We start from the raw sequence: 17,384 nt of genomic DNA on the forward strand, positions 1-17,384 counted from the left end.
CACCATGGTTCAGAGGCGGTGATGCCAGAACCTTAAAACCCTTAAACACGTGGATGAATGAGAGGACTCAAGATTGTGCCTCAGGACTTAAACTGTGTGGGCACGCCTCTGTGAAGGCACAAGAACAGTCCCTCCCCATCAACGCTCCCCATTCAGCCTCACTGAAGAGCCTCACCTCCAGTTCTTTCTCATCGAAGTACTGGAGCCACTGGAGGGGAACAACTTCATTAAAGCCGTCCAGGAAAGCTTTGGTCTGCTCTTGGACTCCTCGAGAAAAGCGCCACTCCGTCATCAGACTGAAAACAAAGACCGCGTTTAAAACAGGGAATCTGCACGCGAGGTAAAAGGCTGAGAAACACCAAGTACTTGTAAGATGCCTTCCCCTTTTCTAAATATGCCACGTACACACATAAAACCTACAGGTTTACGTGGGCATGTACGTAATCTAAGGGCTAACACGTTTCCACACGAGGAAATCAGTTCTAGCGTATCAGCAGCTATAAAAAGGATGCTTTTCAAAGTAAACAGGACGCTCTTCACGTGTCAGGAAGACGGCCAAATTCCAGCACTAATTATTTCCTGTTCGTGTCTAAACAAGTAACTCCAAACACTGCTGACACGGCCAGGGAACGGCCGCAGGCACTGACTCCCTTGCAGCGGGGCTCCTGCCAGGAGGCCCGAGCAGCAGCCTCCCCAGCGAGGGGACGGGCATGGGCCACACCCGCTGTCTGGGAGGGCAGAAGGCGGGACAGCTGCTTCTTCACATGCCCATTTACTGGCGAACATGAAGATGTCCCAGCCAGGAGAGAACAATTTAAGACGGAAATAAAACATTCTGAAGAGACACATGCAGCAGCTGTAGAGCAGGGAAGACAGTAACAGAGAAACTAGGAAGAAAATCTGTGAGCGACACAAATCTGGGAACGGAGACGGGTCTGGAGCTCCTGTGGAGAAGCCAGCGACACCCGCGGGCAGAGGGAAGCCGGCTCATGCCTGCTCCTCCCACTTCCAACGCCTCCTCCTGTCCTAGAGGCTGGCCCGCCTCTTCCAGACAGTCTGTCACCCTCGCTGCCTCCAACACTTTTCCCCACCAGTCATTAGCCCGCTTCCTTCTCAGGCCCCAACCATGCCCCCCACTCCCTTCCCATCTGCCACGGGCGCTCAGACCATGCTTCCCAGAGCCCTCCTTCCACCCGGCGTGCGGCAGCTCCTCTCTGCTCTCTACGCCGACTACGCACATTAAGACAGTGTCTACACTCACCGTCCCCACCTTCTCACCTCCCGTCACCCAGATTCTAAAGCACCGTAGTCTGGCTTTCAAATCTCCTCCCCCAGGAAGAAAAGGCCTTCTGCACAAATGTCACCAAGGAGCTTCGAACTGCCAAGCCCAGGCCATGTGTTCAGTGCCCCTGCTCCGGGCACCTCCTGCGACCCTGGGCGTCGGCGCCCCCATCCTCACACTGTTCTCCCCAGTCTGGCGACACCCCTGCTCCTGACCCGACTCTGGCTACCCCTGTGCTTCCCCCATGGGCTCCACCATCACCGAGACCTCTGCCTTCCTTTCCCTTCCAGCTCTTCACCATCTAAAGAGGATATCGTTCATTACCAAAGCTTTAACTAGCCCAGAAAAGCCAGCAGTTCTTAAATTCCCAAGTCTGCTTTCCTCCCGAGACCAAGATGTAAGTCATCTCTCCTTGGATAGATATCCCACTAACACACCTAACCGTGAACCAAGCAGACGCCTCAAGCATCAGATACTTCATTTACTGCCAGTTCCCAAGACACAGAATGGATCTGAGCCTGAGCTGCTCTCTGCCCATGACATCCTCAGAAACCCACGCCCTCCTGTCCATCCCGACTGTCCGCCTGTGTCGGGCCTGCGATCCCCAAGTACTCGACCACGAGACCACCTCTCAAGCAGTGTTCCGAGCACACCCTCCCACCTACCAGGCCCACTTGTCCTCCATACACACGCTGAGGACAATTCTGACCATCCTCTCTTGGTTTTGGTTTGTTTTTGATGGCTCCTTACATTAAAGCAAAAACCCAAGGGTTTTTTTCTTTTTTTTTTCCAGAAATAACAGCGTTTCCTCAGCCTGAGGCACAATCCGGCTCCATTCGAGGCTCCTGTGCGGCCGCTACTCCTCACCGTCTTCCAGCATCCTCACGCCACCGTGGGTAAGGCCACCCCTTCACGGCGCGGCCCCTCTGCTCCTGCTGTCTCCCCCTCCAAAAAGCTCCCCGTCTGTCAGCCGGCTTTCCTCGTCTTCTAAGCCCTCTCTTCACGCAGCGTCCCAGCAAGAACCTTCCAGAGTCCTCCCAGCAGAATCAACAGCTTCCTTCCTGCGCTGGGTTCCCACCGCACTTCACACTCCTTCCACCACTCATTTACCCCTCGATTCACTGATGTCTGACTTTGTGCACTAAAAACAAAATACCCCAGGGCCGGCCCCGTGGCCTAGTGGTTCCATTCGGCGTGCTGTGCCTCAGCGGCCTGGGTTCAGTTCCCAGGCGCAGACCTACACCACTTGTAGCAGCTGGCAGTGACCCACATACAAAATAGAGGGCGATTGTCACAGATGTTAGTTCAGGGACAATCTTCCGCAGCAAACAACAAAAACAGAACCAAAAACAACCCACAAAATATCACAACTGGAAAAGAAGAGTAATTTTAAACAGCAAGATTAAAAAACAAGATTAAAATCTGCTATGGTTTCAGAGACTGAAACAAAATCCTCCAAAAATTATTAAATTCAGGATATCAACTCTTATATAGTAGGTACTATACAGATAAGATTTTAAAAAATAGTGGTTACCTTAACGCAAAGTATAAAATTCAAAGTAGCAAACTAAATATAAACTTTACATGATGAAATTTTATTTAATCTGATTTTGATATTTGAAAATGCTGATTTTTTAAAAATGTTTACGTTGTGCTATTTAATAATTACTGTCGGATTTTGTGGAAAGCTTAAGGTTTAACAAATATAGAAAGCCTAGTGCCTTATGCACTATCTTTGTGAATTTATTTCTTCAAAATGTGAAGAGCTTCCTTGTTTTCTCCACTAAGAGTAACAAATGCTCAGTGCATGACAAACAACCAAAATGAAAATACCGCGGAGACTCAAAGATGTACAAAGGAGAAAATATGTTATTAGTAATTCCTCCATTCAGAGAAAACTACGTTAGCAGAAAAACACGGAGCAGGCGGCCCGCACTGCCATGCTAAGGAGGCGGCGAGAGCGGAGCAGAGAGACAGTCAAGGGCGTGATGGCGAAAGGCCACGCGCCTCACAGGTCCGAGGGAGGAAGAGTCGCTGTGGCCTTCCAGGAAAGCAGCACAGGATCTACTACACACTCTTTGACCTAACAACATCCCCTCTGGAAGTCTACAGCCCAAAGACAAAAGCAGCAGGACACACGGACACATGATCGAGGTTTTCTGCTGCCTTGTTTGTAGTGGCCCAAACTGGACACAACCTGAATGACCCCTCGGAGCAGAAACGGCTGAATGACACAGAATGGTACATCACGACTTGTCCAGCTATTAGAAAATGGGTCAGATCCATCTCTACTGGCCTGGAAGGTGGAAAAAACAAGCTTCAGAGTAATGTGTATATGATCCCATTTTTTAAACAAATATAAAAAACAAAAAGTCTGAAAGGTTTTAAGAGACAAAAATGACACTGAGAATCCAAGTCTAAAAGATAGTGAAAATGGTAGTACCATTAATAGAAATAGGTCAAGAAGAGGCAATGGAAGGAAAAAATGAGAAATTTGATTTTGGATTTAAGATTTCAGATGAGTCATTTAGTAGTTCAGGAGTAGGCAAGCTATGGCCATGGGCCCAGTTTAGCCCGTCATCTGCTGTTGTACAGCATGGAAGCTAAGAACAGTCTTCATAGTTTTTAAACACTGGTTGAAAAAGCATTAAAAGAATAACATCTGACGATGTGGAAACTGCATGAAATCAAGCGTCAGAGTGCCTCGGTGGTTTTACTGGAACTCAGCACACCTGCTGTCCACACTGTCTGAGGCCGCTCTCACGCTCGAAGAGCAGAGTGGAACAGCTGCGACAGGACCGTAGGCGGCTCTCAGGCTCAGGGCAGTAACTATCCGGCTCTTTCCCAGGAAAGTCTGGATTCACCTGGCTGGCAAACGGAAATGATTTCTAAAGTTCAGATACTAATGGAACTTTCTTCAATAGAAAACTGAAGCCAGGGTAGCAGACTATTTAAAGAAGTGGGTTGAACAAGGAGCCTTGGAAAAATACCCACATTTGGGAAATGGAGATTTAGAGAACCGTTAATAAAAGAGAAGGTCAAGAAAACCAGCGTGGTGTGGGATCATGGAATCCAAGAGAACAGTTTCAAAACAGAGGTGGCATGAGCTCTCTTAGCAGTAAGTTAAGAAGGGAAAGTAAGGCGGGACAGGAGACGAGCACGAGACCACAGTCAGGGACACGCTCTGCTCCGGCCCCACGGAGCGCCTGGGTCTCCCATCTGGATGGAGGAGGCTGTCGTCTCTGCGAAGCCCTCTCAGCACCAGTGTTCGCGATCCGACCTGGACAAGGGAGGGTGCACAGCGAGCAGCGGTGGGAAGGTGAGGGTCGCCAAGAACACTGGCACTGCTGAGAGCTTGAATACATGTCCGTCGGAGGGGAGGGAACTGTTTTCTCAGTACTTCTGAATTTCTGAGTACTGTTGGAGCATGTTTACAAACTGAGAGGAAGACCGGGAGGATTAAAAGGGGTAAGCAAAGAGGGGACGGACGTGGAGCATCTCCTCGAGGGGGCCAGCGTGGGTAAAGACGGGGTGGAGACAGAGCAGTCGGTGCCGACGCGCTCGGCGAGGTCCCGAAGCTCAGGTCCGTCTGTCTGACACTTACCCAATGTACTCGTCCTTGTTGTCCTCAGTCACCAGGATGTTGGACCCTCCCGACTTCAGGTCGTGTGAAGTAACCTTTCCCAAAATCTCCATGTCAACAGAAAAGTACATTTCTAAGCCACATTCTTCAATGTTGTTGTCTCTGGGTGACACAGACATATATCCGCTAATTAACAGGATGTACAAATTGGTTTCAAGAAAATGCCTTATTGAAAGAGGAATCTTCAAACCTTATCCAGATCAGGGAGTTGTAAAATTCAGTATCAATGGACTCCAAGTCCTTAATAGTCAGTTTCTTGTTCAGCATGCGCTTGTAGAACGGTAGAGAGAACCCAGTATCAATAAACTTTCCATGAAAAAGTGCCTGCCAAGAAAACAAACAGTCTTACATAAAAATTTACAAAATAATTTTCTTATTTAAAGCACAAGAAGAGAGAAATCCTGAGGCTTCACAGGCAAAAAAAGCACTTGCTAAGTAATCAGCATAAATCATGAGAACTACAGCATTACATAAAACGCTATTTGAAAACAAACTACAGAGTTTAAACCACATCTCTTTAACCGAGGTCCAAGCCTCAGCTCCACCAGGTCCGTCAGCAGCGGTGAAGGAGGACGATGAAGGAGCTTTCCCACGCCCCCAATTCCGACACGCTTATAAACCCAAGTGCTCGACTGGAGGCAGCATGGGGGCCTCAGCGCCCCGCACAGTCGCCTGGACAGACCCTCCCCTCCTTTTGGACCCGCCCTGCCTGAGAGATTTCCAGGGCAGGGGGCTCCCGACCTCCTCAGCACCCTGACCCTCAGCACCAGCCGCCTGCATCTGGAAATCCGGGCCACTGCTCACACGTCCCCAGACCCCCCAAGCCACCTCCTCTCTGCCCTCTGGAGCTCAGGGCCATCCCGCATGTCTCCCCTCTTTCTCTGCAGAGCCTGCAGCATCCTGCTCTGACACAAAGCCAGCATTTTTCTGAGGACTTCGCTCCCACCCCCTCCAGTCCTCTCAGGGGTGGCGGTTTCTCTCCACCTGCTCACGAACCAGGCCTGGAGGGGCAGGTGCTGCTCCCCATGCCCGGACTCCCCCTCCCTGGACCTGCCCGGCCACCACCCTGCACCAGCGAGTCCCACCCCGCCGGCCCGGGCAGTCATCCTCAGACCCTGGTTCTCTTCCTTCAGCGTCGTGTCCTCCACACTGCCGGCAACTTCTTGGAGATTTCGGCACCCACATTGGTGATTCTTTTACTACTCGGGCTTTCTAGTCCTTTCAATGATCTCAGTCTTTACTCTTACTTGGCTAAATATTCTCAGCACCACACAGCAGATACAGTTATTAGCAACGATAAATTCGATGTCAACCGCCACCTGTCAGCTCACTGCCTCTATCAGTAAGACCAGTGGTTTCTGAGCCCACTGGGATCTGAAAGAATCCACTGGACCTGCTCCCTCACAACTGTCTCTCAGCCCTCATGAAGTCACCTCTCCCCTTAGTCTAGATCCCGTTGTCAATCATTAAATTACTCCCTGTATATCTTCAAACCCTGTCCCCCACAGGGTGTTTCTGCCAAAATCCAAACCCTGGCTACACACAACTCTCAACCTGCTCTGCGCCTGTGCCTGGGCCGTGGAACGTGCTGGCAAGGGGCAGACAACCAAGCTGGGCGGTTCAGACCATTGACCTCCAGCGGGAGCTCGGTGCTCACACTTCCCCTTACGTCACTCGCCCCTCTCCCGGAGACGGTCTCACTCCTCAAACCTCCTTTCCCACTCTGGCCAATGAGCCTGCCTTCTCCCTCACCGAGGACACAGGCCGTCAGGAGACCCACCGCGTCTGCGCCACACACTCGCACTGCGGATAAGCTGTCCCCTCCACGTGCACTAAACGCTTCTCTTCCTCCCCTCCTGCCCAAGGTTGCTGCTCACGTGTTCCTTGTCTCCGACCTCATCAAATTCCTTCCTCTGACTTGATCATCACTATCCGCATATAAACGTTCCATTTTCCTCCCATTCTCAATTCCATATCAACTCCCAGTTACTGCCCGATTTCTCCATGATCCTTTACAGCAAAGTTCTTTAAAAGACATGTTTCTATCTGCTGTCTACGTTTCTCCTTCCGTTCTCTCGATCCACTCCTACCAACCCTCTCCAGCGCTCCTGAGCATCCTCCACTCGGCCAAACCAAAGGGCTACTTCTGAGCCTCTGACAGCCGACCACTCCTTCCTCCTTCCTGTGTCTTCTGGGCACGATTCTCATTTGCTTCTCCTACCTCCTCCTCCTCAGCTCTTCCGCTGGTTCCTTCTCATCTCCCCGTCTTATAAACGTCCTCACACAACGTCTCTGTCCACGCTGACTCCTTGAATGATGATGTGGCCTGACCCAGACATCCCCTCATGACGAGATGGGCACATCCCACTACCTAGTCTACACCTGCACTCCGATGTCGACAGGCACCTGAAACTTAACAAACCAAGCCACATTCTCGACTCCCTCCACACCCAACATTCGCTCCTGCCACCACCCAGCCGTCTCAGGAAATGGCAGCTGCAGCCAAACACACAGGCCATGACCTTGGGCGCCATCCTTGACCCTCTCTCACACCTTGCCTCTAACCGTCAGAAAGCGGTCAGCTCCAACCATGGTCGGATCCAGAATCCAGAGCACTGCTCACCCCTCCAGCGCCACACCCTCAAGTCGACGCCTCTCCCCTTCCCCGATGGCTGCGTCGGCCTCCAGCCCCGCCCCTGCCCTCGTCTGCCCCCTGTTACAGTCTCTTCACAGAGCAGCGGGGGGAGGCTTATAAAATGCACGCCAGACCACCTTACTGGGCCACGCCACTCGTGCTCAAAGCCCCTGAGAGAACTTCCTGAGGGTCTCACACAGTGCCTCCCACCTGCGTCTCCTCACAGTTCTCTCTCACACACTCTGCTCCAGCTGTGCCCGTTTTTCAATCAAAAACGTGCTCCTACCTTAGAGCCTTTTCCTTGCTGTTCCCTATGCCTAGAGTGTTGTTCTCTGAGACATCTGCGTGATTCAGCCCCTTGCCTTCTCCAGGCCTCTGCTCACTGTTACTGGTCAGAGGCCTCTTCCAATCAGATCACCCAGAGGAGCAGCAAGTCCTCTCCCTCAGCACACGCTGACTTATCATTCGTCTCACACTAGCACAATCCAGGTCCCTGAGAGCAAGGAAGGCGTCTTTCTCGTGGTCCCATCTCTCCCAGACTAGGATGCCGCAGGAGGCACTCAATCAATACCCGCTGAGTGAACCAGCAGGTAACAAAGTGCAAATAAACAAACACAAACACTTCTCAAAGACAACAGTCCCACAGGAGCTTCTGCGTAGCTCTGAAAATTCCAAATACATCAAGCGAGTGCAAGGACTACGCAACTCAGGCTGCCCTTTTATAGAAAAGTGCTCATGATGTTTAGGCTATATATTGAGGACTAAGTGGCTGTGTGAATAATCCTCAGATTCATAATCTGGATTTCACATAGGTACTCTAAAAATAAGCTACATTTTGATACTCTCTTTGTAGGCAAACATCCTTGGTAACAAAATCCAGGGTAATGCATACCATTATCTTTTGAGTCCTCTCTAAAATACTTTTCAAATAAGCAAACTCTAAATAAATAATGGGAAGTTAGGACTCACCATAGCAATAAAGCGACCAATGAAACAGAAGTACGAAAGATGGTCCGGATTAATGGTTGATGCTGGATTTATCTGTAGACAGTAGTTGTTCTTGCCAGCATACTCAAATAAGCAATACATGGGGTTCAAAACTTCATGTGAAAGCAAGAAAAACCATTCTCTAAAAGAAAATATAAGTCAAGATTATTTTTTAGCCTTTACATACACATGAATTTAAGAACAGATCTTAAATACACCCATACATATATCACACCTCTGCTCCACGGCCTTTAACGCCCCGCTGCCCGATCCCTCAGTCCTCCGTTTACGTCTCCTGTGACCTGACCCTCACTCACAGCTGGCTGCCGGTCCCCACGCAGTGTCTCTCACATATAGCAGGCTTATTTCTACACCACACTTCTGGACGCCTATGTCTCCTCAATTTCATCTCAGCCCATGGAGACCCCACTTTTTCTCTCAAGTCTAGCCTAGATCTACCCACTTCAGCATCTTAGCATATGTGAACACTTTGGGGCAACAACCTCACAATGTTATTCACTTTTCTGCACGTGACCTGCCCCATCAACCAGACTGAAAGTTCCTCAAGAGCAAGAGCCATGTCTTCAGATATTTTTTGTATCCTTAACTCTTACAGGCATCTAAGACCCATACACAGCAAGGTTTAAGAAGTGTCTGCTGGTGACACAGAGACACACAGCACCGCTGCTATGGAACAGCTTTAATTTTACTGTCAATGCATTAAAATAATGGAACTAAAATTAAAAAGGTGAAATCTTTAAATGTGATAAGCATTCTCTAACTTATTACCACCTATTTTGGCTCATGTAAAAAAGTCCACGGGGGCCGGCCCTGTGGCATAGTGGTTAAGCTCAGCACACTCCACTTCAGCACCCTGGGGTTCACAGGTTCAGATCCTGGGTGTGGACCTACTCGACTCATCAGCTGTGCTGTGGTGGCAGCTGACATACAAAACGGAGGAAGACTGCAGAGATGTTAGCTCAGGGCTAATATTCCTCAAGCACAAAAAGAGGAAGATAGGCAACAGATGTTATTTCAAGGTTTATCTTCCTCAGCAAAAAAAAAAAAAAAAAAGTCCAATACATGAAATCTAACTAGATAAAAGATTAATAACTTATATTACAAAATAAACTCAATCTGCAAGATTCTCTTCAACAGCACTTTCTTGCACGGTTCCAAACGCCGATGCCTTCGGTGATCAGTGGGTGACTGGAGCGTGCTTCCCGCCCTACGTGGACCTCACATTCCCTGTTCAGCCACAGTCCCCACTCCTCACTGCGTTCCTGGTAACGGCTACTGCCCGTTTTAAGGAAGAATTACTTCTGGGCATTCACTCCTAGTCCTTAGACGCCTGGGCAGTGAGTGCATGGAAGTGGACAAGAATGGACACTGCCCACATGGGAAGCAGCCAACTGCCGCCATGTGAGAGGCCGGAACGTGGGCATGAAATCTTCATTCTTAAGCACAACCTAGTGTTTTCTTTAATGTTGCCAAGTAATTAAATTTTTTTTTTTTTTTGCTGGGAAAGTTTCGCTCTGAGCTAACATCTGTTGCCAATCTTCCCCTTTTACAAAATTTCCTCCCCAAAGCCCTTGTACATGCTTGTACCTTCCAGTTCTAAGTGAAAAATTTTAAATCGCAACAGAGGGCATCACCCTGCAGCCTAGATCTGGCCTGGCAGCCTGTTTACAGACTCTTTACAAAGATCTTAAACTACAATCTCGGAACCGACCTGAGGGAAGTGCAGGGAGTCCCTGAACAAAATCAGCTAAGAAATGAGAAACATCCATTCATAAGACTAGATCCAGCCCCAGGAGCAGCCGGCCCGTGCGCCCTGCGGTGAGGGCTGAGGGCTGAAGGCAGGCGCACCCCAGGGAGAGGGCGGGACACAGCCAGCGTCCAGCACAAAGCCAGGGAGGGACCCCCAGCTGCCACAGACCCCATCAGCCAGAAGCCAGGAGAAACCAAGCACATCCCAGTGGAGGACTGTGACACAGCTCTAACCTAGACCCTGACACAAGGGAAAAGAAGGAAAACTCTAACTAGCAAGACGCAGAGTCCGCTTTCAACACGTCCTTCTCTATACTCTCAAATAAGGAGATACAAGAGGTGAGAAAATTGTGAAACAACGGATGAGCTAGCAGAGCCTAGAGAAGAAAATGAAGAAAACGGCAAAATCACTAATGAAGAAAAATCACATTAGAAGTAGCAAAATTTAGGGCATTACTGCAAACAGTGACATGAGGATAGGTCAAGAAAAATCAAAACAAAACGGAAAAGCACAAAGATAAAAATGGTCAGAGAAGAGATGACAGACATGTAAGACTGACAAAGGAGATTCCACATACCCATGATTGATGTTCCTGAAGAAAAACGGAACAAATGGAACAGAAAAAATATTCAAAGACATAATAGAAGAAAATTTCCCTTAAATTAAGGAAGATCTTAACATGTTCCTAAAAAAAGATACAAAACAATTAACAATAAAATTAATGAACTCCAACGAAAAGGGTTGTGTGGGCATTCAGAGAAAAAAGCTTCTCTGTGGGCTAGCCCCCCACCTCGCAGCGCTGACACTCAGTGCTGGGGGCCGGGAAGCCACGACTAGAGGGCTGGAGAAACGAGTGCTGTGCGAGAAATGTCAATCCAGGGAGGGGTTGTTTATATACAAAAGCAACAGAAAACACGTTCTCAATCATGCAAAACTACAGGAACATGTCACCCTTGTGAACCCATGAATACACCAAAACCAGTACATGAAACAAAATAAAGAATTTGGAAATAAGAAAATCACGGTACGGAGTAAGTGATTATATGCAAAAAACCATCAAAATATAAAACTAAACCCAAACAGTTGAGGCAAATAAGAGTTCAGACAAGAATGTGGATGTTATAGAGTCAGACACTGTAAAAATAATACCCTATTTCATTCCTAAGATGCACCTTTTTTTTCAATGTTGAACATTTCACATTTCTGAAAGTGAGATAAATCACAACAAATGTGACAAGAACATTTAGTGTGATCGGTAGTGTTTCTTTTCTGAAAAAGCTGCTTAATAACGTTTGGGATGAGAAAATATGCTAATATAACCAAACTCCGATAATCTCACACAGGTGATCCCGCCAGCTGTGCCTAGCCCCACATCTCTTTTTGCCAGTTGTACTAATTTTCTTTGGAAAGATTTAACCAAAATGCTTTGCTAAAAAATAAATTGCTGTCAAATTAGTTATGAGCAAAGCAACTGAGGGAAAAAATCAAAAGCACTTCCCACTCGTATTGCGTCACAAGTGTCTACTGTCAGCAACATATTTAGTGAATGTGGAAAACTTCGTCCTCAAAAGGACTCAGACGGGATTAAAAACACAAAATCAACACACAGTGTTATAACAGCAAAAATAAGAAACCACCTTCTGGGTGTGGACCCATCACTGTGGGGTCTCCACACAGTGGACACACAGTGGAGTTTCTGCACACAGCCATTAAGTAAAGGAGAGCATGAGTTCCAGACACGATCTGGAAAGATGTCCATGATGTATAAACAAGACCAAGTCACTATAGCATGCACGTCTGTACGATCAATTCTGTCTAAAAGACAGCAAATATGTACTGTATCACACACACATACCAATTTATCTGTACGCAGAGAAAATGTATAGGATGACCAAGACAGCGATAATAATGGTTACCTCTAGAATTGTGCAAATATTTTAATTTTTGCTTTTAAAAATAATTCTGGATTGCTCTCGAAAAAGTATATCCTTTCAAGAATACATCCAGTGCACATAATGGAGATACGCTTATTTGAAAGCAGGTAAGTGTTTATTTTACCTTGCTAGACCACCGTAATCAAGTCCTTCTTCTCCTCTAAATATCACATATAATCGTCTCCTCAAGTCATAGGGTTTTAATGCCATAATCTAATTAAAAACAAAAACATAGACATTTAAATACTCAAACAGCACAAGTTTCTTCCAAAACAATTCAATTTAAATTTTATCTGTATTTTCAAAATACACATTTCCTTATCTCACACAACAATGCCTTTAATTCATGAGCTCAATCAATTTGTCCCACAAACTAGTAAAGATGTGTCTTACTCTCCCGGCTTTCTCTGATTCCCTTTCAGATAGTCCCTTTCCCCTCTTCTAGGATCAAATGGTAGCTCTACTTTGGATTAGAGCCAAGAGAGGAAGAGTGTGACACGGAAAGCTTTTAAGGTTAGAAAACATTTCCTTCCTGCATCACTCCCGAACTTTTACCAAAATCACGTAAAAGTTGAGGTGTCAATTTTTCTGACTAGCAACGCTCAACGAGCAGCAGCAGATCTTGCTCTGGGTCCTGCCTGTACCACACATTCCATTTCTCGGCAGGAAAGGACTTCAGCTACAGCAAACAATTCTTCATATGACGTTGACTTTGTACCTAAGGAAGTCTATCTTGAAACGATCCCAACCCCAGGTTTCCGTAACCCTTGATGGCCTACCCTAAGGTTCAGGCTTTACTTTGGAGGAAAGGGACTGACTTCCACCACACGTGTGTTAGGAGCAGACCTGAGAATGCACGTCTGGTCAGGGTACAGCTCAGCGGCAGGCTCCCACTCTAGAGGTGGTCACGGCTCAGTCCTCACCTCAAACAGACCGCGCTGCTCCCCAAGCAAGAGGACAGAGCAAAACGAAGCCCACCACAAATTCAGATGCATACTTACCAATAAAGCTCAAGCAGAGCTTGGAACAAGCTGGGAATTTATCAACTCAAACCAAAAATATTTTAATAGCAATATTAAAAACCTTGCCCAAACTCCAACAGCTAAGTAAGTTAAGCCAGGATGTGGACATCTCTGACTTCAGAGTGCTGTTGCTCCATTTTGGCTTGTGCAGCCCCTGTGCACCTGTGCACACGGGGGACTGTGTTCACCGCTATAAGACTTCAGAGACGGAGAAGACTTAGATGAAAAACACTCCACCTCATCAGAAAGAAAGAACTGATAATATTTTGGTTTTTTACGTTTAAATATTCTGCAGATGACATACTACATGCATTTATTCAATCACCAAATATTTACTGCATACCTGCTACGTGCAGGGCACTGCTCCAGGTGTGGGCACAACAGCAGTAAACAAAACAGTCTGTGCTCTTACGGAGCTTACATTCCAGCACAGGAAACAAACACAGTATGTCAGGTGGCGCTGATGTTACAGAAAGAATCAAGTCCGTCAACGGCTAGAACAGGACTGTGAGGGAGATGAGCCAACTGCAACGATCTTAAACCGCATGCTCAGACGAGATCTCTCTGAGACCGGGACATTTAAACAGGAGCCCACAGGTGGTGAGGCCTAAGATGAGGGTTATTTAAAGGAATACCTGAATGTAACGCAGTGTCTACACCAATTTAATTTTCATTTGGTATTTATTACCCAGAATTTCTGTTTGAGTTAATAAAGTCTTACAAAAGTAACTAAGTGTCAAAATGTGTCAGCTTATTCCAGAAGCTGTTGAAGCTTTATTTTAGTAATCTAATACGTGGCAGAATAATTTCATCTCCCAGCCTCAGTACCTTTGCCTGTAAAATGGAAGTAACGATAGGAGCCATCTCAAAGGGATGTTGTGAAGATTAATTAAATGAAATGATAACTATAAGATGCCAGTGCCAAGAACACAACAAGGACTCAATACATGATGGGGTTCACTGTGACCAGCATCATGATGGACACTCGAGGAGTGACATGCAGTCACTGTGACGGCCGTGATCTGAATGCTTTAAAATTCCCAAACCCCAACTCCCTTTAGACACATAGCACACGATGAGACGAACAGTCCTGTTGTATTCTGATAAGTTTCCTCACCTGTTGGAAGGAATCTTCGAACAACGTCTGCCGGGACACGTTGATCTTCACATGACTGGGTAGTGCATTAGACTAAAAGCAAAAATAATATCGTAATATCATGTAAACTATAGTACGTGTATTGTGTAAAGACAAGACTAAATGATTATAAACAGAAGATTTATTTACCACTGTAGTACCTGGCACAAATAACGGAAGTGAGCAAGCTTCCACCTAAAGCTGCGTTCATAAGCAATTTGTGGACCACCTTTAGTTCTAAGGAAAAAAAAAAACCATATATTAATTCACAATAAACCTGGACATTTAATATTCATTATGAAACTGGAGTGTACTAGAGTCCTACAAATGACCACAGGAAAGTTACTTTCCAGGAGAGAGGTAAAGATATATTTAGTGGGCTAATTGAGGCTTGAGCAATGAGGATACACAACACACTCAAGGAGGGAGAGTGTTGGGGCCGGCCCAGCAGTGCAGTGATTAAGTTCAGCGTACTCCGCTTCAGCGGCCTGGGGGTCGCAGGTTTGGATCCTGGGCATGGACCTAGACCCCTCATCAAAGACATGCTGTGGTGGCAACCCATGTAAAAAAATAGAGACAGACTGGCACAGATGTTAGCTCAGGGCCAATCTTCCTCAAGCAAAACGAGGAGGATCAGCAACAGCTATTAGCTCAGGGCCAATCTTCCTCAGCAACAATAAAAACAGAGGGAGAGTGTATGTGTGGATGGATCTTTGGTAAAGAAGTTAGTTAAAGAAAATATTAAAGTCAACCACTGACTATCTCAAAGAAAACCTTTGATAATCCTTAAACCTAAAGAGGACAGAGGCTCTAGATAGATGAGACATGAAAGGAAATTCTACCACATCTTAAACCTAATCTGACACTGAAACAAATGTTGCTGGACACAGCAAGGAAAGCAGTCGAATTCTCGGGAACAGGTGACATCCAGGTGGCACGGCTCAGCTGGTCGGAGAGGAAAAGGCAGGATGGGGCCACAGGGACAGGCTGACCGACACGGAGAGCACCTGGGTCTTCTGCCCAGCAAGTAAAAGCCCAAGAGACAGGCGCAAGAAATGTTCACAACCTTAGGGAACATTCTGGAATGGATGGAAAACCTTCTCTTGTGCTGTGGTGTTCAGGCGACTTCATTCAACAGACATCTACAATATCTGTGTAGTACGGACATGGGGCTCTTCTGCACAATGAGAGCACTATTTGGTAACAAAACATAACAATACCTGTTTTTGTGGACTTCACACTAGTGAAGGAGACAGACAAGAAACAGAATGAGTAAGTAAATGACATGTGTAGTGTGTAAGAAGGGAGTAAATGTCTTACACTTCCGCTCCTCAGACGAAAACAAGGCAGCATAAACAGGGTAGGGAGTAGCCTGGGGGAAGAATTCTTCAATTCTGGGAAGAGTGAACAGAGAAGGGCTCGCAGACAAAGTAAAATCTGAGCAGAAACACGGAGGGCATAAGCCATCTAGAAATTTGGGAAACGAGCACACCAGGCAGCGGGAGTAAAGGCCAAGACCCAGAGCTGGGCGGCTCAGGCGTGCGAGGCCCAGCAGGGCGGCCAGCGAGGCTGGAGCGGAGAAAGAGGAGAGAAAACAGAGACGAGGCTGAAGGGAGAACAGGGTCAGGCTCTGTGAGGCCCTGGAGGCCGCTCGAAGGAAGCAAATCATGGAAGGGCTTTGTGCAAAGGAATGACTTTTTACTTAAATTTTTTTTTAATGAGTCTCGCTGCTTTATGGGGAATAACAGTGTATGAGGTGTGGGAAAAAGCAGGGACAAGGGTACCACCCAGGGGAGAGACAACGGCAGTTGGGACAAAGGCAGCAGAGTGCAGGTGGCGACAGCTGGATTCCGGACACACACTGAAGGTGGGGAATGCCTGATGGGCTGTGAGGTAAGTGCAAGGTAAGAGAGGGAGGAAGCAAGGAGCACGCCAAGATTTCTGGGCCCAGCACAGCTAAGAGCAGAGCTGCCATCAACTGAGGCAGAACAAGTTTTATAAGAGTTATGAGGAAGCAGTTATGAGCAGAGATTTCAAGTAAGCAGCTCAAATACAAAGTGAAATTGCAAGTGAAAAGTGCGAGCCAGAGATAAAAATTTGTGAGTCATCAGCATATAGATGTTTTTTAAAATAATGACACTGGATAAGATTCACCAAGAGAGGGGCCTGCGCTGGGGCCGAGTAGTTAAGTTTGCTCACTCCGCTTCAGCGGCCCAGGGTTTCACAGGTTCGGATCCTGGGTGCGGGCACAGCACCACTCATCAAGCCATGCTGAGGTGGCATCCCACATGCCACAACTAGAAGGACCAACAACTAAAATATACAACTATGTACTGGAGGGGCTTTGGGGAAAAGAAGAAGAAGAAAAAAAAAGATTGGCAACAGATGTCAGCTCAGGTGCCAATCTTAAAAAAGAAAGATTCACCAAGAGAATGAGTGTAGAGAGAAAAGAAAAGAGAACTAAGGACAGAGCTCTGGGAACGTCAACAGAGGCTGCAGAGAAAAGGAGGACCCAGCCAAAATGGAGGAAGAAATAAGACCAGAAGAGCAGAGGAAATCAAGAAAGTTTAGTCCCTGCCCTGCTTTTACAAGGAAAGAGAAATGTTTTATGTCAAACACTCCTGATAAGTCAAATGGGACAGGACTGCAATCCAGCCCCAGGACTATCAGTGTGGGGGGCACTGGTGACCTTAACAAGTTCAGGGCCCACCGAACTTGCTGTAGGAGGTTTGAGAGAGAAATTAGAAACAGCAACACAGGGACAACTCTTCCAGGTAGGGGAGCAATAAAAGTGAATTTACACTGTGGATTTGTAAGGTGAAGAGTTATGCTTGTTTTTTGTTTTTTTAACCTAGGAGAAATAACAGCTGATGAGAATAATTCAGTAGAGAAAGAAAAAACTGAGGATGGAGGCTAGAAAGACGATAAATTGCCAGAGCAACTAAGTGGGACAGAGGGGAAAAGATCCAGTGCGC

At 47.0% G+C, this 17,384-nt stretch overlaps 1 protein-coding gene across 28 annotated transcripts in view; it reads right to left on the minus strand.

The window, feature by feature from the left end:
* The window catches only part of WWP1 (WW domain containing E3 ubiquitin protein ligase 1), a 112,734-nt gene that overhangs the window by 13,723 nt on the left and 81,627 nt on the right, over positions 1 to 17,384 (minus strand). For all 28 annotated transcript variants that reach the window (XM_070631376.1, XM_070631346.1, XM_070631368.1 and 25 more), the window contains 7 exons: positions 14,571 to 14,646; positions 14,392 to 14,463; positions 12,377 to 12,465; positions 8,530 to 8,689; positions 5,116 to 5,249; positions 4,887 to 5,027; positions 176 to 296 (listed from right to left, as the gene is read on the minus strand). In XM_070631376.1, the coding sequence (XP_070487477.1) occupies positions 176 to 296; positions 4,887 to 5,027; positions 5,116 to 5,249; positions 8,530 to 8,689; positions 12,377 to 12,465; positions 14,392 to 14,463; positions 14,571 to 14,646 (793 nt within the window). The remainder of the gene's footprint in view (positions 1 to 175; positions 297 to 4,886; positions 5,028 to 5,115; positions 5,250 to 8,529; positions 8,690 to 12,376; positions 12,466 to 14,391; positions 14,464 to 14,570; positions 14,647 to 17,384) is intronic.

This window comes from Equus przewalskii, chromosome 8, assembly GCF_037783145.1.
Source record: "Equus przewalskii isolate Varuska chromosome 8, EquPr2, whole genome shotgun sequence".
Taxonomy (NCBI): domain Eukaryota; kingdom Metazoa; phylum Chordata; class Mammalia; order Perissodactyla; family Equidae; genus Equus; species Equus przewalskii.